Source organism: Microtus ochrogaster, linkage group LG2 (assembly GCF_000317375.1).
Source record: "Microtus ochrogaster isolate Prairie Vole_2 linkage group LG2, MicOch1.0, whole genome shotgun sequence".
In the NCBI taxonomy this organism is placed as follows: Eukaryota; Metazoa; Chordata; class Mammalia; order Rodentia; family Cricetidae; genus Microtus; species Microtus ochrogaster.
This window is the reverse complement of record NC_022028.1, coordinates 2,886,783-2,908,126: the sequence shown is the minus strand read 5'-3', so window position 1 is coordinate 2,908,126 and position 21,344 is coordinate 2,886,783. Positions and strand designations below refer to the sequence as shown.

The 21,344-nt window shown below is 50.3% G+C and overlaps 2 protein-coding genes across 3 annotated transcripts in view; one reads left to right on the top strand and one right to left on the bottom strand.

Moving 5' to 3' along the window:
* The window catches only part of Ccnd3 (cyclin D3), a 90,543-nt gene extending 75,233 nt beyond the window's left edge, over nucleotides 1-15,310 (top strand). The window contains exons 1-5 of one of the 2 annotated variants that reach the window (XM_005359707.3): nucleotides 8,778-9,263; nucleotides 10,129-10,344; nucleotides 12,777-12,936; nucleotides 13,337-13,473; nucleotides 13,898-15,310. In XM_005359707.3, coding sequence (XP_005359764.1) covers nucleotides 9,066-9,263; nucleotides 10,129-10,344; nucleotides 12,777-12,936; nucleotides 13,337-13,473; nucleotides 13,898-14,065 — 879 coding nt within the window. In that variant the 5' untranslated portion in view covers nucleotides 8,778-9,065 and the 3' untranslated portion in view covers nucleotides 14,066-15,310. Of the gene's footprint in view, nucleotides 1-8,777; nucleotides 9,264-10,128; nucleotides 10,345-12,776; nucleotides 12,937-13,336; nucleotides 13,474-13,897 lie in introns of those variants that run through there. The other variant, XM_013350955.2, reaches the window with a different exon arrangement.
* A 327-nt stretch (nucleotides 15,311-15,637) lies between these two features.
* Bysl (bystin like) overlaps nucleotides 15,638-21,344 on the bottom strand; it is an 11,973-nt gene continuing 6,266 nt past the window's right edge. The window contains exons 3-7 of the mRNA XM_005359706.2: nucleotides 19,069-19,207; nucleotides 18,710-18,843; nucleotides 17,771-17,931; nucleotides 17,525-17,627; nucleotides 15,638-17,077 (exon numbers count right to left, since the gene is read on the bottom strand). Of these exons, the coding sequence (XP_005359763.1) occupies nucleotides 16,732-17,077; nucleotides 17,525-17,627; nucleotides 17,771-17,931; nucleotides 18,710-18,843; nucleotides 19,069-19,207 (883 nt within the window). The 3' untranslated portion in view covers nucleotides 15,638-16,731. The remainder of the gene's footprint in view (nucleotides 17,078-17,524; nucleotides 17,628-17,770; nucleotides 17,932-18,709; nucleotides 18,844-19,068; nucleotides 19,208-21,344) is intronic.

Below are 21,344 nucleotides of genomic sequence, written 5' to 3'. Positions count from 1 at the left end.
TTTTTTTTTTTTTGGTTTTTTCGAGACAGGGTTTCTCTGTGGCTTTGGAGCATCCCCCCCTTTTTTGAGACAGGGTCTCACTATGCAGCCTTGGTTTGACCTGGAACTTACTATATAGACCAGGCTGTTCACAAACTCACAGAGAGCCACCTGCCTCTGCCTCCTGAGTGCTGAGATTAACGGTGTGCACTACCATGTACAGCCCAAAATAAATAAAAGTTAATAAAATAAAATAAATTAATTGAGAAGTCACCCCTCTTGATAGTCTCTGAGTTGGTGATGACACCTTTCTTGAATGTTTGCAAGACTCTGCCTGCTTGCTGCTGAAGGCTAGCCCAATGTGCAGGTGAAGGCTAGCCCGGTGAATCGAACTTTTACTTGAAGAGTGAAAGTGATTTAAACAATAAGGAAGAGGCATCACTCCCTGCATCACAGAAAGTCCAGAGGTAGCCTCAGGCCTGGTTAATCAGTAGCTCAGCAATGTTACCCGGAGGGAGATTCATTCTGATAATCCACTAGGCCCCTTTCTTCATTGTAAGATGGCAAAGGCTGCTCCGGCATCACACACAGTGGGTAAGAACATAGGTTTGTGGTAGCATTCATCTGTGGTCCCTTTGGTTGGGAAGCTGAGGCAAGAGCATTGCCAGTCTAGGCAACACAGCGAGTATCTGGTAAGTCAGGGCACACCACAAAATCCTGTCTGAAAAAAAGTGAAAACAAAACAGAAGAGTAGGGACTTTATAATTGGAGTGTGGTTGCTAGAATGCTTGCCTGCTTACCCAGCGAGTGGGAAGCCCCTTGTTCCATCGCTAGCAATCCATAAACTGTGCATGGTGTTTCATGCTGCAGTGACCTAGCGTTCCTGCACTAGGGAGGTAAAGGTAGGAGGGTCAGGAGTTCCAGGCCATGTCGTTTAAGTCTAGCCTGAGCTACACGATACCCTGCCTCAAAAGGAAAAGAAGTTCAAAGTTATCCTCAGCTACACATCAAGTTAGAAGCCAGCTTGGGTTACATGAGATGCTATCTGAAGAAAAAAGGGGCCAGCAAGATGGCTCAGTGAGATGGCTCAGCAGGCGAAAGCCCTGTTTGATAAGCTTAAAGACCTTAGTTTGAGCCAGGCAGTGGTGGTGAATGCCTTTAATTCCAGCATGAGGGAGTCAGAGGAAGGTGGATTTCTGTGAGTTCGAGACCAGCCTGGTCTACGGAGTGAGCTCTGGGACAGCCAAAATTGTTACAGAGAAACCGTGTCAAAAAACAAAACAAAAGTTCTGGATTTTGGGGTTGATTCCTGGAACCCACAGTGGAAGAAGAGACACCAGAAAATTGTCCTCAGGAGTGAGTACACACACACACACCAAATGTAATTTGAAAATTTTAAATATATCTGAGCATACTTGTGCAGGCCTTTAATCCCGGTACTCAGGAGGCAGAGGCAGATAGATCTTTGTTAGTTTGAGGCTAATCTGGTCTACATAGTGAGTTCCAGGATAGCCAGGGCTATATAGTGAGGCCCTGCCTATAAATAAATAAATAAGTAAATAAATAAGTAAATAAATAAAATATAACAAAATATAATGGGGCCTGGCATGCACATACACACATACGTACATTTAAAATAAAACATAACAATTTCGACGTGGAGATAGCCATATCTCAGTGGGTAGTACTTGTAGGAGCCCCGGGTTAGTCCCCAGCATTGTATAAACTGGTCACTATGGTACATGCCTGGAGCTCCAGCATTCAGGAGACAGGGTCAAGGAGGATCAGAAGTTCTAGGGCATCTTCATCTACAAAGCAAATATGAGGCTAGCCTGGACTACAGGAGACACTAGCTGAAGTCTGTCTATGGGTATGGATGCTCAGCTCTCCTGCTGGCCTGTGGTTGTAGATACCTGCAATCCCAGCACTGGGAAGGCAGAGGCAGGATGGCCACAAGCTTGAGACCAAATGTGTTCACAGTGAGTCTAAGCCAGGTAGACCTTGCCTTAGAGACATTAACAAAACAACAGCAATACCAGTTTTTATTTATTTGAGACAGTCTTTCACTAAAACTAAAGCTTGCTATTTAGAATAGGCTAGCTAGCCAGGGAGCTCTGCCCCATCTTTCCCATGCTGGGGTTATAGGCACCTGCAACTGTGCCCAGCATTGATGTGGGGCTAAGCAGGTCGTCTTGATTTCCCAGCAAGTGCTCTTAACCTCTGATCCCAGGCTAGAGTGAATTAATTAATTAATTAATTAATTAGGTTATAGTCTTCTTTCCTACCTCCCTCCCTCCGTGTCCCCCCCCACTTTCCTTTTGTTTTTCTTAAGACAGGGTCTTACTATGTAGCTCTGGCTGACGTGAACTTATTGTATAGAATAGGTTCACCTTGAACTCACAGAGATCCTCTTGCTTCTGCCTCCTGAATGCTGGAATGAAAGGCATGAGCCACCTCTGCCTAGCTTTCTTCTTAAAATTACATTTTATCTGTCTCTCTCTGTCTTTCTCTGTGTGTATGCGTGTGTGTGTGTGCGTGCGTGTGTGTGTGCGTGTGTGTGTGTGTGTGCGTGTGTGTGTGTGTGTGTGTGTAACACTTGTGGATCCTGGATATTGAACTCAAATACTCAAATTGTCAGGTTTTATATCGAGTCTCATCACTCACGTAGCCATCTCACCAGCTCCAGAGTTTCTTGAGCAATAGGGAAACCTGCCCGAAGCTGGATGATAGTGTCTTGGCCACTTGTAAGGCATTTCATTGTGAAGTGGGAAGAAACATTCGTGTGTGGTTTTTACCTTGTTCTTTTAATATTATGTTACGCGGTACATTATGTATGTATGTCATAAGAACAATATGGACGTACTTTATCTATTTACTTATTTTTGAGACAGATACTCACTACCTAGCACAGGCTGCCCTGGAACCCATTATGTAGATCAGGCTGGGCTTGAACTCACAGAGATCCACTCTCCTCTGCTTCTGGAGTGAAGAGACTAAAGCCATGTGCTACCATGCCTGTCCAGAATGTAATATTTTACTTTATTGTTTTTTGAGACTGTGTGTTTCTCTAGGAGTCCAAGGGTTCCATGTTTTTTGTTTGTTTTACTTTTGTTTTTCCTTTGTGATAGGGACTCATGTAGCCCAGTCTGGCTCCAGACTCACTGAACAGCTGAAGATGATCCTGAGCTTCAAACAAAATTAGATTTTTATTTTTAATTGTGTGCACATGTGTGTATTCATGTGCCCAGGGCTCCCCAGGAACCAAACTCTGTTCCTCAAGAATAGTAAGAGCTCTTCTCTTTGTTTTCTTTTTTCTTTCTTTCTTTTTTTGGTTTTTCGAGACAGGGTTTCTCTGTGGCTTTGGAGCCTGTCCTGGAACTAGCTCTGTAGACCAGGCTGGTCTCGAACTCACAGAGATCTGCCTGCCTCTGCCTCCCGAGTGCTGGGATTAAAGGCGTGTGCCACCATCGCCCGGCTCTCTTTGTTTTCTGAGACAGGGTTTCTCTGCATAGCCTTGGCTGTCCTGGAACTCGCTTTGTAGACCAGGCTGGCCTCAAACTCACAGCAGTCCACCTGCCTCTGCCTCCTGAGTGCTGGGATTAAAGTTGGGCCTTTGTTTTTAAAGGCTCAATAACTATATTTATTTCATGCATGGGGATACTTTGCCTGTGTATCTGTGTGTACCACACGCATGCCTGCTGCCTGTGCATGCCATGAGGTCTCCTAGAACTAAAATTACAGATGACCTATGGGTGCTGAGAATCGAACTTGGGCCTCTCCAATAACAGCCAGTGCTTTTAACCACTGAGCCGCCATCCTCCCAGCCTCTTAACTTCTCAATTGTAATAAATGTTTGTAAAACAGTTATAAAAATGGGCCATATAGGACACATGTTCTTGGCATCCAGGAAGCTCTGGGTTTAGGTCTCGCCACTATTATTGTATTGATGGTTGTAAATACCTTTACACAAGAACAAGCCTGCCTTTTAAGTACCCATAATCACAATGAACTTTTTTTTCTTCCTGTGGATCTGTGGATTGAACCTAGGGACCTCATGAATTCTGGGCAAGTGTTTTACCACTGAGCTACACCCAGCTCAGAGAAGGGTACTTTTGAGAGAGGTGGGGGGAGGGGGAGTTGTTAGTTAGGAGGAGGACAGGTTTCACTACTGGGTAGCCCAAACTGGCCTTGAACCAGCAATTCTGTCTCAGACTGGCCAGTACTAGGATTATAGGTGTGGCCACCACAGTTAGTTTAGAAACTACTGCCTTTGCATGCTCACTCTGCCCCAGATGTGTGCAAGACACTTTGGGCCCTTTGGTCTTCAGAACACCCCTGGATAGCAGGGACCTTTGCTGTTACCCAACTGGAGGAAAAGAGAAGCAGTCAAGGGAGGATTGGTCTTTCCTCAGAGTCATGGGTGTGGACCCAGATTTTGAACTGAGAGCAGCTTCTTCCTGTTTTGGGGTCATGTCCCCTCATCTTTGCCTATACCTTATTTGTCTCCCTCCCTATCATTTTAATGGGTCTGAAGGTAACTGTGAGGTCATAGGCCTAGCCTGGTCCCTCCTTCTTGGGTCTCAGTTGGAGACATTCCAGTGATAAAGAGGTGAGGGAGTGGGAGGAGGAGGGAGGAATGGTGTTCTTCTTCCTTGGGGCCTTCCCTCTGGTGTGGGACATTTCATTCCAGCTCTTCTCTTCTGTGCCATTTCATAGAGTAACTCTTAGATTGGCTGTACCTGGCCCGAAGCGCTTTGGCGTACCCCCCTGATCGCGGCTCTGCCTCTTATCTTTTCTCTTTTCGAGACAGTCTCCTGTATCCCAGGGTAGACCTAAACTTCCGATCTTCCTGCTTCCTCCTGTGATTGCTGAGATTACCAGTGCATGTCACCACACCTGGTTTTGCCCCGTTTTTTTCTTCGTTTTATGTGGTGCTGGGAATTGAACCTAGGGCTTCATGCTTATCAGTCTAACACTCTACCCACTGAGCTACATCTCCAAGCCTTGCTTTGTTGCTTGGTCTTCTTAGTTCTATTCTTTGAGGGGCAGCAATGATGAAACAGGAGTTCTCTGAGGAGCCATCTGCTGCTCCTTCAGCAGCCGCCCTTCATGTAGCTGGCCAGGTCCTTGGCCCTGAAAACCCCAGACCGAGGGGCTCTTGAACAGCTCTCCAAGAACACAAAGAAGCTTCTAGGATTCAACTGTCTCTGGATGCCCTTTCTCAGTTAAGAAACCAACAAGGAATAAATCAATAAACACCCATGGGACAACACAAGAGGCAAGGGAATGAAGTGGTCAAGAGCTGGGCAGGCAGGCGCTCTCCAACCTTCGCTGCTAAGACCCCCTACTTTTCTAAATCAGTGTTTCATTGTCTTTTCCCCCATTCTCTCTTCCAAATTCTTAAGCAGCCGGGCGGTGGTGGCGCACGCCTTTAATCCCAGCACTTGGGAGGCAGAGGCAGGCGGATCTCTGTGAGTTCGAGACCAGCCTGGTCTACAAGAGCTAGTTCCAGGACAGGCTCCAAAACCACAGAGAAACCCTGTCTCGAAAAACAAAAAAAAAAAAAAACAAAAAAAAATTCTTAAGCACATTTGCCCTGGCTCTCTGGGATTCTCCCTGTTTTTTTCTGAAGACGCCCCAACCCCAAGTCTATGGATGCTCCGCCATTGCTGATTCTGACTCAGCAGGTGTGGCTTGCTTTCTTCTTCAGCCCAATCACCCTCTTCCTGGCAGCTAGCTACCTTCTTTGTTTCTGTTTTCAAATTCTAATACTATGGTCCTCAAGCTTTAAAGTAAAAAGAAACCATGGGGTTAGAGATGTACCTCAATGGCAGAGAGTACCGGCCTAGCACATATCAAGTCCTGGCTTTGAACCCCAGCATCTCTCCCCTCCTGGCCCCCACCCCCTACAAGGGCATGAACTCTGGAGCCAGACTGTGGCCTGCCCCCACCACTTGCTAGCTGTGTGACCTCTTAATGGTTACTTAGTGGCTAATTCCGAGTATTAGCACCTCAGCTCCTGTTAGGGACAAAATAGCTGAGCAGTGGTAGTGTACATCTTTAACCCCAGCACTCAGGAGGCAGAGGCGGGTGGATCTCTGAGTTCGAGGCCAACCTTTGTCTACAGTGTGAGTTCTAGGACATCCAGGGCAACACAGAGAAAACCTGTCCTTCCCTCCAACCCAGGGAGGGGGTAAGATAATATACTTCCTCTAAGGTTGTGGTGTAGATGAAATGATTTATTACATCTCAGGTATGTTTAGTCCTGGGACATAGCATATGTACATGAAGACCTGTTACTGCTGCTGGTTCTCATAGAGAGGCGATGCAGCCGTACAGGACTTAAGAACAGAATCTGAGAGGAGGAGGCAGTAGGATTGTTGCTGGAGGCTCTCCTGCTTGTCATGGGCCAGAGCTACATAGTGAGACCCTGTCTCAAAAACCTCGGTCATAGAGTAAATTCAAAGCCAGCCTGGGTTACATAAGACCCTGTCTCAAAGTGCCCCTTCCCAGTTTTTTTGTTTTTGTTTTTGTTTTTGTTTTTGTTTTTTAGTGTATAGTTTGCAGTTTAAGCATCACGGTGCACACTTTTAATCCCAGCATTTGGTAATCTGAGAAGTGGAGTGGGGAGTTCAAGGTCAGTGTGGGGCTAAAAGGTAAGAAACCATTGGAGAGGTGCCCTTCTGTGAACTAATCCCACCGTGCCTTATTCATCCTACATGGGGTGCTGGATTCTGACCCCTCCAGCATGCAGATGGGCTCTGATTATCCCTGTCTATCCCTGTGCTAGAGCTCACTTGGGCTGAGGGATGGAGCAGTGCATGCATGGTTCGGTTCCTGTCTTTTTTCTTTTCTTCCTTTTCTCTTTCTCCCTTCTTTTCCTGCCTTCCTTCTTTCCTTCTATTTTTGTTTTTGAGAAAATCTCACTTTATAGCTCTGTTTGGCCTACAACTCGGTACTTAAACCAAGCTGGTTTTGAGCTCACAGAGATCCACCTGCCTCTCTCCACAGTGCCGGGATTAAAGGTGTGCACCACCACACCTCACCCCAGCCTTCTACTGCTATCCTTTTCCTTTTTTCATCTGGCCAGCCTGGAATACTCCACAGGCCCCCTGCCTCCTCCCAAGTGTCTGATCACAGGCATGTATCAACATGTTCAATTCTGCAATATGATGGTTTTTTGTTTGTTTGTTTTGTTCAGAGACAGGGTCTCATTCTAGTTCAGGCTGGTCTGGAAATTTATCGTAGTTCTCTCAGCCTCTGAAGTCCTGTTATAAGCACAAGAAACCACTTTATTATTATTATTATTATTTAGTTTGGTTGTTTTTTGCTTTTGAGATCTTCTATAACCCAGGCTGGTCCTGAACTCATTAAGTAGCTAAAAATGACCTTGAATTTTTTTTTTTTTTAAGTTTTTCAAGACAATGTTTCTCTGTGTGACTTAGCTGTCCTGGAACTAATAGATCAAGCTGGTCTCAAACTCAGAGATCTGCCTGTTTCTGTCTCCAAAGTGCTGGGATTAAAGGCTTGCACCACCACTGACCAGTGACCTTGAATTTTTGATCCTCCTGTTTCCACTTCCCAGGTGCTGGAATTACAGGTTATAATTATAGGACAACATTCCTGGTTCTACATTTTCGGTGAACCCTTAGCTTCGAGCATACTAAGAAACTGGGAATATCCTCAGCTTCTCTATCTCTTAGATTCTTCTCTGTGTATGTGCACACATGTGTATGTGGTAGCGAGAGAGGGGTGTTTTTTTTGGGGGGGGGTCTCATCAAGCCCAGACTGGTCTGAAGTGTCTGTGTAGGGGATCCTGATGACTTTGCTCGTTCCAGAATCACAAGCTTGCGCTACCACATCCAGCTCCAAATGGCTTTGTTTGTTTGTTTCTTGAGACAGGGTTTCTCTGTCTCAAGAAACAAACTTTTCTTTTGTTTGTCCTGGCTGTCCTGGAACTCTCTCTGATAGACCAGGCTGGCCTCTAACTCAGAGATCTGCCTGCTTCTGCCTCCTGAGTGCTGGGAATGAAGGCATTTGCCACAAATGGCTTTTAATATGCTGATTTTGACCAACACTGTTCATACTGAAGTGTTCCACAAATCTCTAAACAATGCTGTGGCCTATCCAGCAGACCTGAGAAACTGCATTTCTTCTTTTGCATTTTATTTTTATAATTTAATAATTTCTATAATTTTATAATAGGATTTGTGTATGTGTGTTGGAGGCATGTTATAGCGCTGGTGTGGAAGTCAGAGGACAACTTATGGGAGCTGAATTTTTTCTTCCACCATGTGGGTCACAGGGATCACACTTAGGTTGTCAGACTTGGTGACATGATCCTTTACTTTCTAAGCCATCGAATCAGCCAGAAGCTACATTTCTGGTCAGCTTCCAGATGCTGCTGATGGCAGGTCTGTGGAATTCATTTAAGTAGACAAAGATTCTAGAGCTAGGTTTCCCCAAGGACTGACAGTGAGATCTTTGCAATTCACTTCTGTGCTTCAGTTTCATGGTCTGCAAAATAAAGCCCAACTCAGTTTATCCCTGGAAAGCACCTTAAGATAGGAGTGAGCCAACTATGCCGCTATTACCACATTCCCTAGAGCAATGAAGTACGGCGCATACGCAAATGAATGAATAACTTCTGGCGACTAATTCTTTCCTGGGTAGCCAGAGTCACGACAGGGCCCATTGATGGGTAAGAAGGCACCCTCCCAGAAAGTTCTCTCCACCCTCTCGGTCAGAAGGGCCCCGAGGGCCCGGAAGCCTGCAGGCTGGGCGCCCAGCGGACCAATGGGACTGCGGGGAAGGAGGGGATAGCGCCCGCCAGCCCTTTCCGTCTGCGGCCCCGCCCCCTTGGAACGTTGTGACGTCGAAGCATTCCACGGTTGCTACATCGTCGCGAGGGGCGGGGCGCCTGTCAGGGAAGCGGTGCGCGCGGGTGGCGGGCAGGCTGGGGCTTCTCCGTACAGTGCCAGCGCCAGCGCCAGACCCGCCCGCACCCCGCGCTCTCCCTCGTGCGCGTCACCTCTCCCAGGACTTGCCAGCCCGCACTCCTGCTCTCACCCGTGAACCGTCGCAGGATGGAGCTGCTGTGTTGCGAGGGCACCCGGCACGCGCCCCGGGCCGGGCCCGACCCGCGGCTGCTGGGGGACCAGCGTGTCCTGCAGAGCTTGCTCCGCCTGGAGGAGCGCTACGTGCCGCGAGCCTCCTACTTCCAGTGCGTGCAAAAGGAGATCAAGCCGCACATGCGGAAGATGCTGGCGTACTGGATGCTGGAGGTGAGGCCCGGACCGGTCCCCTCTCCTCACCCCACCCCCACCTCCGGCTCTGAGCAAATCGAAGTTGCCCTGTCGAGGCATCATGATCCGGACCACAATCTGTAAGATGCTTTGGCCGCCCAGACTTAAGGGGCCTGACCTTTTCACACAGGCACCCTAGCCAGCTGCCTGCGTTGTGTCCCTTTCCTTTCCCCAATCCCCATCGGCTTCTTCTGTGACTGCCAGTCACTTGGCACTGTAACTAAACTTCACTTCGGGTCGGGAAAACGAGCTAAGGGCCACTATTTCCCCTCTGGCTACTTTCGGTGTCTCTTGCTTCCTTCCTCGCCCGGTGTTCTCGGGGAGCGCGTTTGGAAAACTCTGGGCTCGACCGCCTCCTCTCCAGAACTGGTTCCTGTGTCTGTCGCGGGGTTCTGGCGGGGGAAGCTGGTGGGGGTGGCGCGCGCTCGGTTCCGGTCCACAGGGAAATGAAAAGTGCAGGAGACCGCGGCAGGAGTTCCCTCCCTTCCCCTTGGGAGTGTGTGTGCAGTGGGTGGTGGTAATGAGGGTAAGGTCCCAATTCTCTGTAGGTGACCCTTCCGTCCCCCTTCCGCTCGACGTGGGGGAGGGGAGTCTGGAATTCTTGGTGAGCAAGGGCTCCTCTCCTTTACACCCCCTCCACTCCGGGGTGGGGAGGAGGCCCTGTAGAGGAAGTGGGGGGGTCACCTTGGGGAGGGCGCATCCTCCTCTGTTATAGATACTTGTCACTGTGAGTTTAGCCCCTCTCTGTTTATTTTTTGCTCCACATTCCACTCTCTCTCCACCCCGCATGCTGCTGTGTTTCACTTGGTCCTTCCCTAGCAATGACTCGTGCGCCGTCCCTCAGGTGTGTGAGGAGCAGCGCTGTGAGGAGGATGTCTTCCCTCTGGCCATGAACTACCTGGATCGCTACCTGTCCTGCGTCCCCACCCGAAAGGCGCAATTGCAGCTCCTCGGTACCGTCTGCCTGTTGCTGGCCTCCAAGCTGCGCGAAACCACGCCCCTGACTATTGAGAAGCTTTGCATCTATACGGACCAAGCTGTGGCTCCCTGGCAGTTGCGGGTGCGTGTGGAATCCCCCCTTTGCAACCCCTCCCCCCGCTCTCAACATACTGTCGCCCTATGTACTAGAAAAAGGAATGCCAAGCTCACCCCCTCACTCACCAACCCTCCCCTTCCTCCAGGCCAGTGTTTTGGAAAAGAACTAGGGTGGGACAAAGGCCATGTAGTGTGGTAGTTGTGCTTCAGTTGCAAGCTTGAAACTAAATGAACCCCCTTCCTCTGACCATAGTGGGGTTCCACTCCTAACTCGTCTTTCCCCCTGTGGCCGGTCCATACACTAGTACTTTGCCTCCGGGTTTACACAGCCACTGTGAGTTATTTATTGGCAGCAGCAGGGCATGTCTGCACACCCCCACCGGAGTGGAATGTGCTTCACGTGGGGGAGGGGGCTGCCTTGCACGAGTCTTTATCCCCGTGTGGACTTTGTGATGGAAAAGCCTCCCAGAGCTGATTAAAGCCAGGCCCTGATTGCTGGAAGGAAGTGCTGAGGTGTTTTCAGCCCTTTCCCTTCTATTCCCAAAGACAGAGCCCCTTCCCTACCCTCCCTTCCCCGGCTTCTGAAACCCTGGAGCAGCTGCCCTGGGCCCGTGGAAGGGTTGGTTTCTCCCTTTGCCTCTTAGCCAGAGGCCAGAGGCAGACAGGGAGCTCAGCTGCAGCTGCTTCCGATGTGATAATATGATGCTGGTCCCCCCGGCCCTCCCACTCAGACCGAGGGCTTTCATAACCCTGTGGGGAGCTGCTGTCACTCCAGTGGTTTGGGAAGTGGCTCCTTGGGGCCTCTTGCTGGGAACTTGGGCTGGGCTCCTCCAGGCGGGGCAAAAATCGATTGGGTTCTGCCCTGCCCTGGAGGAGTCTAGGGAGGAGGTGGAGGAACTGCTTGGATCTGGAAGAGAGCATGAACATCATCTCCCACAGGGTCTGGGGGAGAGGGTGGGTGAACTGGCACCTCCCTCCACCTTATTCTGTGGCTGGCCAAGCCTTCCCTGACCCTGAAAGGACTCTCTGGGCCCCATCTCCTAGGGAGGAGGGCAGCAGGCAGACTAATGTGATTGGCTGGCTGGGAAGCTAGGGTACTGGGGCCCCTGACTGCTGTGAGTCGGGGAACTGGATTCCTCTTCCTGTCAAGCAGCTCTCGCGGATGGGAGGCCTGAGTTGGGAATCCGGGAGGCCCCACAGCTCTTTGTGAGGAATCTAGTAGTTCCAGAGCCAGGGAGCAAGATGTTTTTGAGGGACTGAGGCAGGGAGGTAGCCTTCCTCTTTGAGAAGAGATTAGGGTGGTCTACACGAGTGTGTGAGGGGAGTTTTTCAGAATAGGCAAGTCCTTCTCCTCCAGGCCCGTGCTCTGAGTGGCCTGCGGTCAGAGTTGTGAGGGACCTCCAAGAACTCCAGCAGTTTAAACCCTTGCACAGCAGAGGCTGAGGCCCAAGAAAGGAGGGGAAAATTCCTACTGCACGGCACGGACCAGAACACATTAAAGCCAGGGATGAAATTGAAATGTATTCTGCCAGCCATGATGTTCTGGAAGTAGGGTTGTGATTCTCATGTTGTCTGGCTATAGGGGAGGGCGGTCACCTTCCCTCAGTGAGGACCCCCCCCCCCACACACACACTCTGGTTGCCTCTTGTTCCCTTGAAGACTGGATGCTATTGGTTACCAGGGCAAGCTTCTATACTTTACTTCTGGCTCTAGCCCAGGCGCTATCTGTAGGGTCCTCTAAGAAGCCTGGGGCTGACACCTAGGTTGGAAGACAAAGAGAGAGACAGCTGTTGCTGGGGTCTTGGAAGAGGTTGGGTGGGGCTGACATTGCTACCTCATTGAGGAGTCAAACCCATGAGTTCCTTCCTGAGATAAAACAATGAAGAAATCCTCATGTGTGCAACTCGGAAATGCAACTCAGGCCCGGACTGGGAACCCCAGACAAATGAGCCGGGGTTAGTGCTCCTAGCCTCCTTCTAAGACCTCTCATTGGCTATGTAGGCTTGGGCTAGTTCCTCAGGGATCATCTGGATTCATCCTGTTTGGCTTGGCCTCCCTGTCTTAAGATAGGACCCACCCCTGATGTCCCACAAAAGGGGTGTGGGTGGTGTTGGGTAACCTCCCTCTGAGGAACCTCAGGGGTGTTTCATGCTGGTTCTGTCTCTTTAAGAGGCCTGGCTGAGAAGCAGGGCTGGGGAGGGACAGGCTAGGGATGATGCCCTCTCAAGTTCTAGCAATTTACAGCCTGTTTCAAGTCAGGCTGACCTCAAGTTCCTGAGGACTAAGGGATGTCAGTCATCCTGGCACCCAGTGATGCTGAATAGATGCTGAAGTAAATGCCCTAGCTCCTGCCCGCCCTCAGTGCCAACCCCTACCTGCAGCCAGTAGCACAACTGTGAACCTTCCGCCCTGTTCTCATGCCAGCCACTGACTGCATGCTCATTCCCCTATCCCCAGGAATGGGAGGTGCTCGTCCTGGGGAAGCTCAAGTGGGACCTTGCTGCTGTGATCGCACACGACTTCCTGGCTCTGATTCTGCACCGCCTTTCTCTGCCCAGCGACCGACAGGCCTTGGTCAAAAAGCACGCCCAGACCTTTCTGGCCCTCTGTGCTACAGGTAAGGGCCTTGGATAACCAGGATTTGAAGGATAAGCAGTATCCAGGAGATTGGTTCAATACTCAGAGCTATTTATGTAGGATCTTGGCAGTCCTGGGTTGGAGGTGAGGCACTGTATAGTGACTTGCATAAGGCCTCCACCCCAGGGTTGTGGGCATTCTCTAGCCTGGGTGGATGAACTGTTCACGCAAGGTAGGGTGGGGTATAGTGGTTCAATGGTAGATGCATGCCTCAGTCAATTACCAGCACCATGCACACACACCAAACCCTCCCCTTGGCCCTGCGTCACCCCACCCGCTTCTGGAGGTTCCCAGTATGCTGTTTTCATGCAGTATGGCATGTTGAACAGGGAGTAGGAAGTATAAAATGGCTCTTCTCACGGTTCCCTCTCTTTTACAAGATTACACCTTTGCAATGTATCCTCCATCCATGATCGCCACGGGGAGCATTGGGGCTGCAGTGCTAGGCCTAGGTGCCTGCTCTATGTCTGCAGATGAGCTCACAGAGTTGCTCGCAGGAATCACAGGCACCGAAGTGGTAAGTCTCAGGTCCCATTCACAAAAAGCTGTGCTATCCCTTGAATCCCCAGAAGAGGGCGGCATTCACTCCCACCCCCAAATTCCAATTGTACATGCTCGCCTGCTTCTGTGGCCTTTATCTCCTGCCTCTGGAGAGGACCAGGTGGGGTGAAAGACACTGCTTGTAGCTGCCCCTCTCTTGCCAAGTGGTATGCTGTGGCCTGGGGTGGGGGACTTGGTGTCAGATGCAGGGCTGCTCTCACACCCTTGCCACATCCTCTTGCCAGTTTCTGAGAACTAAAGAGCTGATTCCTGGGCTGGGCTGTGGCCTAACCTCCCCAGACTTCCCGGTGTGCAGGGGGGGAGGTGGCCTTTCCCTCCACAGGCTGCTCTCAATGCTGTGGGGAAGAATCCCATCTGCTGACCTCGGTTCTTCTTCCTAGGACTGCCTACGGGCCTGTCAGGAGCAGATCGAAGCTGCACTCCGGGAGAGCCTCAGGGAAGCTGCCCAGACAGCGCCCAGCCCAGTGCCCAAAGCTCCCCGGGGCTCTAGCAGCCAGGGATCCAGTCAGACCAGCACTCCGACAGATGTCACTGCCATCCACCTGTAGCTTGGAACAGCCCCTTCAGGTGGCCACCAAGCAGAGGAGGGGCCACTGCCACGCCCTCCCTTCCTCTAGAACAATCCATGCCATATCTGAAGAGGGGGACCCTCCTTCCTCTCACAAAGCCCAAGGGGCCAGGTCCTGCCTATCCCCACAGTGTGCACTAAGGTGCTGGCTGGCCATGAGGGCTCTGCATGGCCAGTCAGCTCCTCCCCCCCCCCCCACCTGACCACCTTGGCTCTTCTGGGCCATTGCTGGTTAGAGAAATTCAAACAGGTAAAACTCATGCACCAGCATTCCCTTTAGAGTCTCTCCTCTCTGGGGGTCTAATCTTAATTGCCAAAACACCCCAATTCCTTCCAAAGGTGTTGTCCCTCCCAGATCAGTGCATTTGGGTTTGGGTCCTTCAGGCATCCTGACAGACATGCACGAAGAACCAGACAGATGGCTGCAGAGTAATCCATGCTCCCAGCCGCTCTAAGAGGGAACAGCCTAGGCCTTGGTCAGAGGGGCAAGAACTACAAAATTCTTGCTTTGCTTCCTGCTTAGCTTCTGTGATTGAGGGGTCTTGAGGGGTGCTGATGGTCATTTTAATTTATTGCTTTGAGTACAACTGTAAGAGGGTACAGTGAGGCCTGTACCCAAGTGGTGGTAACCCTGGCGGTTGCTGTTTCCCTCCCCTCTGCTACTGCTTTGTGGTCCAGGAGCTGCTACAGCCTGGGATGGGGCCGTGCCTTCCTCTCCTGAGGCTCTCTCCGTACCTCATCTTCCATCTGAGGGTTTAAGCAGGGATGGATGCTCTGGGGTTGACGAGGCCTATCTGGGGAGGGCAAACCCTATTGACACAGGTCTTTCCTTAGGCCACAAGGTTTGGGCTGGTGGCCCATTTCTATCATGCTGCCTTAATAAAGATTCCGGAATAAACCTGGCTTTTGCAGTCACTGGGATTGTGTGTGGAGGTGGGAGGCATGAGCCAGGCATCTCAGGCACGGACTGCTAAGGCAATGTGGTCCTCTTTATCTAAATTACAGTCTAAGGAGTGGCCACCATACCCCAGAGGGCTTATGTGAAAACAGGGCTGGACAGTTTTATGTGAAAATTTTGTTGTGCTCCCACACAATGGGATTCTTGTAATCTTTAGAGGAAGTTCTAGGGTAGCCTGTGCTACATGGTAAAATTCTGTTCTAAAACACACCTGGGGACTGGAACAGTGGCTCAGCAGCTGAGCGCATTGACTAATCCAGAGACTCTGATGCCATGCAGGCACGATGCTCATATATATTAAAAAATAACTGATGAGGGCTGGAGAGATAACTCTGAGGTCAGAGCACTGGCTGCTCTCCCAGAGGTCCTGAGTTCAATTCCCAGCAACCACATGGTGGCTCACAACCATATATGGTGGGATTTGGTGCCCTCTTCTGATGTGTAAGCATACATGAAAGAACACTGCATACATAATAAATAAATCTTAAAAAACAAAACTGATGAATGGGGTACGGGTGTATCTGGAAACACTTCCCCAGTACTGCAGAGAGGCAAACTGTTATGGTGAGCAATTTGGCTTGCCGAGCTAGGTGTAGTTTTCTTTGCATCTACCTATTGTTTCCAAGATGGACTAAAAGTGCAAGCAAATGTGAATGCATCAATAGATTGAAACTGTTTCCAGATACATGAACTGGACTCTAACCGGGGCACTTTTTTGAGAGCAAAAGCGGTATAGTAGGATGACTGGAGTCAGTCAGTTGTGCAAAACGGGGGGACGTGGATGTACCTCCCACCTCAATTGTTTTTTGAGATAGGGTTTCGCTGTATAGTTAGTCCTGACTAGCCTCAAACTTGCAGATCTATGCTTGCTGCAACTAAAATTTCATACAAATTTCCCCAAGCCATTAAAAACTATGAAGATTGTTCTTTTCTCATCATCTATATAAACAGGCATTTGACCCTGGTTTGTCAACCACCTAAAGCTCTTGTTACTCAGAGAGCAAGGAAGAAACCGCTGGACTTTGACTCTGCTGCTGTCTGCTTGAGAAAGGGTCTGCTCCTGCAGTCTTCACTGACAGTGATGGCTGTCACCTTTCCAATGGACAACTCTATGGCAGCAGCAGCAGCAGCAGCAGCAGCAGCAGCAGCAGCAGCAGCAGCAGCAGCAGCAGCAGCAGCAGCAGCAGCAGGTGTGCCCCCAAAGGAGCCCATGAATGTCATGTCGGCGGGGCACTCACATACACACAGACAATTGTGAAGAATAAGGGGCAGGTTCTGTGGAAACTAAAAATCCACTCCTCTGACCTGGGAAAAGCTACAAGCGACTCTCACCTCTAGCTACGGGGGAGGCAGGAACCTTCAGGGACTATACCAAAACACAGAGCTCCAATAAATATCTGCCTTTGTTTTATCTGCACCCCAGTGAGCTGACACAGTAACTAGAGAGAGCAGCCCTTAAAGAAAGTGCCAGCTGGGTTGCGGGCATACTGAGCTGGGGTAACTCCTGTTAGCTCCCATAAGTGAGCAGGGACCAAAGCCTAGAATGGCAGAGAGAGCCAACCAGATTCAGTCTTCCTGCCCAGGGCTGGAGCCACAGATGCCATCATAACCCTTCAGTGCCCTGACCTAGGTCTTTACACCCTGGTTACCAGCTCCCATGCCCCCTGGACTAAGAGTGGTGACTGTTCTCATTCCATGGTGACAGGAACATCCTCCACATCTCTGGGGACTGCACTCTGAAGCTCACGTCTGATTTCAGGAGACAACTGTGGGTGGGGCTGCAGGCGAAGCAGTTCTAGGAGGGCCTCCTTCTGTTCTGTGGCCAAGTCAGCCTTGTAGCGTTGTGCCAGTGTCAGAAGGCACTGGTGCCAGAGCACAGGCAGCTGGCGCTTCTCTGTCCGGAAGCCCAGAAAATGGAAGACCAGGGCATCTAGCACACGGTAGGGCAATGCATACTTCTTGTCCAGCAGTAGGCGCAGGAAGATGCTGTTGGCACCGCTGTACTCCATCTCTGCAATCTTTAGCATGGCCGCACTAGGAGGGAAGGTGGAGTTATGGGCCACGGAGGAAAGTCTCCCCAGACTGAGCCTTACTTACAGCATGTCTAAGGTGTCGTCACAGGCTCCTCATCTACTCATGACTCCTCTCCAGGATTCACTAGCCCATCTCTCCACCCACACCTCTGCGTCCAGCTTGGATAGCAAGCAATCCCTGTATTGGGCCACAGCCAATGTCTGAATGTCTCACCCCCCCACCTTTATCACACGTTCTTCCTAGGTGTCCATTCATTTATGCAACCATTAAACTGTTTACTGAACACCTACTATGCACCAGGTCCCAGGACCCTGCTCTTGAAGACCTTCTCTTCTACTAGAGTAATCATACACACACTGGTTTAAAAAGCCAGTCTTGCCAAGTCCTGGCCTCTCTACTACATGGCTCTCCACACTGGCCAGTCCCCTTCCACCTCGCCAACACTACCTGGAGTGCAACACAGGGATGGAGCACTTAGTGATGATGCTGCCCACGATGATGGCTTCTCGGAGGGTACAAGTGCCAGACTCGCACAGTGGGATCAGGATTCCTAGGCAGAGTCATGGAATCCTGAGGTAAGGGAAATGAAGCAGTACCCAACCACCCCGAATCTAAGGACCACCAACGGAATACAGCCATTTGCCAAGCAGGACCTCTGACCCCTCCTTTCTCCCCAACTCCTGGGTTTTCAACCTTTGAACCAGGCTCCGGGCTTGAAGAGGGCCTTCTTGAGTGCCATGTAGAGGTGAAAATTGAGCCGTTTGTATTCAGCAATGTCGTCTCGTACTCGGGGAAGCAGGACAAGGTTGTAGAAGCGCTGAGCCATGCGTTCTTTCAGGTTAGAGGCAAAAATCCTAGCAGGGTGGGAGTTTCCAAGTCAAAAGACAGTCTGGTCCTGCCTGGCCCTTTAAATATCACTGTGGATGGTATACGCAAGAGGTTTTATAGTAAGATATGGGGACATCATTTCAGAGAGCTGTATATGGGAGCTGTGTGCAGACCACATCCCGGTCAGCTTAAAGAGAAGAGGTCAGCAATATAGGATGACCCCCAAACAGAGAGAGCATGCACTGTCTCCCTGGTGTTGTTTTGTTATGTTATGTGTGTGGGTATTTTGCCAGCATTATGTCTGTGCAGCATATATATGCCAGGTACCCATGGACACCACGGGAGAAATCTAACTTCCTGAAGCCACCATGTGGGTGCTGGGAATTGAACCCAGGACTTCTAACCCACCGAGTCACCTGTCCAGACCCTAATATTTTCTTACAAGGACTGGGGCTTGAACTCATGGAGTTCTGTGCATTATTTAAGCAAGGTACCTCAAGCCACTGCCGTAGTCCAGTTTTTGCTGGCCTCTCAGCTACTTTCCCCATCATGAGGGACCTGCCATCACCCGGAGAATCAGAGTTCTCAAGCTGTTCTCCCACACCAGGGCCATAGCCTGGAAGCTATCTAAGCCCTTCTCATAGAAGTGTACCACAGGACTTTGTTCTACAAATGCAAGAGGACAAGTTAAGAGAATAATAAGGGGGAGAGGGATGGGCTGGCCCATGGCATGGCTAAGGGAGGCAGAGCCTGCGCACCCACACCCTGTCCCATAGGGCAGCCACCATAGCCCATCCATGCTACCTGGTAGCTTGATACATGGCAGCTGCAGTCCAGGCCTCGGGCTCAGTGACATAGAGGATTTGCTCCCAGTTGGACAGTGCAGGGATGATCTTAAAAGCCTTGGGCAGTTTCCCACTGCGGTACTTAGATAACACCTGGGGACGAAGGAGGTAAAGTCATCAGCACCCATGGTTGTGGTCCTGGCCCCTCGCTGTGTTCTCATGCGCTGCCTCACCTTACCTTCAGAACCATCCAAAAATGCTCATTTGGTGACCAGAGTTTAGTGACTTCCAGGTAAGAGGCAGTGCAAGAGCCCGAGCCCACCAATTCTACCTCAGTCAGGTGCCATGTGTGAGAACCCTCCTGTTTTTAACCCTTACCTCCCGGACCCCTCTGTAGACCTCCAGGACTCGGGGGTCCAGCTGAGGCATGGGCAGGCCCGAAACTTCTGACATGACAGTCTCCACCTCTGTCTGCTTCTCAGTCAGCTTCTCCATGATGATGTCAGCCAGAGTGCGCCTGTGGAGATGGGAGGGACAAAGAAGTAGGGTCACTTTCTGGAAGCTTTAACATCCCCTCACCCTTTCATGGAAGGGCGAGAGGGAGAGGGAAATAAACAAGCCATCCGGCCAGCCGTGGTGGCACAAGTCTTCAATCCCAACACTTGGAGACAGGCAGATCTCTGTGAGTTTAAGGCCAGTACGGTGGCCTTCATAGGGATTTCAGGTCAGCCAGGACCACACAGTGAGATCCTATCTCAAAGGGAAAAACGAAAGCCACAAAACAGTCCCAAAACAAAACAGGGATGCTCCACAAACTTGCATGTCATCCCTGCATGGGGCCACACCAGTCTCTTACTGTTTCAGCTTTACCATAAGTGCTGTTAGAAGCAAACAACTTACAATTCCCCGGATGCCGACAACCTGCGATCCCGCTGGGATATGCAGCCTCAACTCCCCCGTATGTTCACTTAGCCACCACAGACTGCTGCAGAGAGCGAAGGACCTGGACGTCACCGTGTTTAGGACAAAGCTAGCAGTGGTGTGGAGGTTAGGTCCTTGCGCTCTGAAGCCAGTCTACTCAGGTGTCACTCTTCTGCCCCCGTATGACCTTGGGCCTGTCACTTTACTCCTTTATGCCTCAGTCTCCTAGCTGTGAAGTGGTGACAGTAATAGGAAAACCTTGCCCAGTCAGCTAAGGGGTGAAATCCGAGACTGCATGGGCACCACTCAGAACTACCAGTCTAGAGTCAGTGTGTATCCCCCCCAAGCTGCCTACTTCAAACACACCTATCACCGCTGGCAGAATGGGGAGTACTGTCAGAGTGCAAACTGGAGCTCTGGCCTCGTGGGTGTGACACGCATCTCTATCCAGGCAGCTTCATTCACTAAGGAGGCTACCGCAGCAACACCTTCCTTCCATTACAGAAACCAGTCAACGGCCCTCTTCTCAGCCTCTTTCAACTACCCTGAAAACTTTACTGTTATTGTTGTGTGTGCTCATGTGAAGTCAGAAGACTACTCTGTGGAGTCGAGTTCTCCTTCCACCTTAAAGTAAGCTGCGAGGACTGAACTTAGGGACCAGGCTTCTGTAGCAAGCATGTGTCGCCCACTGAGCCTTCTTGCTGCCTCCCCATTTCAGCCTCTTTAAACAGAAGCTATCAAATGAGGATTCAGAATTATTACCACGGCCTGGAGATGGGAAGACAACTCAGAAGTTACGAGTACTTACTGCTCTTGCAAAGGACCTGGGATCAGTTCCCATCACCTACACAGTGGCTGTGACTCCTGTTCTCATTCTTCTGACTTTCATGGGCGCCAGGAATGCTCATGATGTACATACATTCATAGGATAATGAATAAAGAAACTGCTTTGGCCTAGTTGATAGGACAGAACTTAGGTAGGCAGGGTAGACAGAACTGAATGCTGGGATGAAGGGCAGAGTGGCAGACACCATGGATCTCCTGCCTGAGACGGACGTTGGTTAGAATCTTGCCGGTAAGCCACAGTCATATGGCAATACACAGATTAATGGAGATGGGTTAAACTAATATGTAAGAGTTAGCAAATAAGAAGTTAAGGCTAGTGGGCTAGGCAGTGTTTAAATGAATACAATTTCTGTATAATTATTTCAGTTGTAAGCTAGCCAGGTGGCAGGGAGGGAACAAAGGGCTACCCTCCTTGTGCAACAATAAAGTAAAAGGAAGAAATCAAAAAATAATTACCACCATAGAAGGTTATAGTCTGCTGATGGCATCTGTGTTCTATGATCTGTAGGACACAGATTTTTTTGAGACAGGGTTTCTCTGGGTTGCCCTGGCTGTAGATGCCTCTGCTGGGTGCTGGGATTAAAAATGTGAGCCACCACTGTGGCTGATGGGAGGTGCTTTTATTCCAGACATAGACATAGGCTTGAGACTCTAAGGTTAACAACCCACCTAAGGCCTTAAGGCTTTATTAGGGAAAGGGTGAGATTTCAGTCTTTCAACCTCTAGTTTGGGAGCTTCCCAGTGTGCCTCCAGTGTGCCCTAGATCACATGGCCTGACAGCACTTCACAGCACCTCCAGTGTGCCCTAGATCACACGGCCTGACAGGGCTTCCCAGTGCCTCTAGTGTGCCCTAGATCACACGGCCTGACAGAGCTTCCCAGTGCCT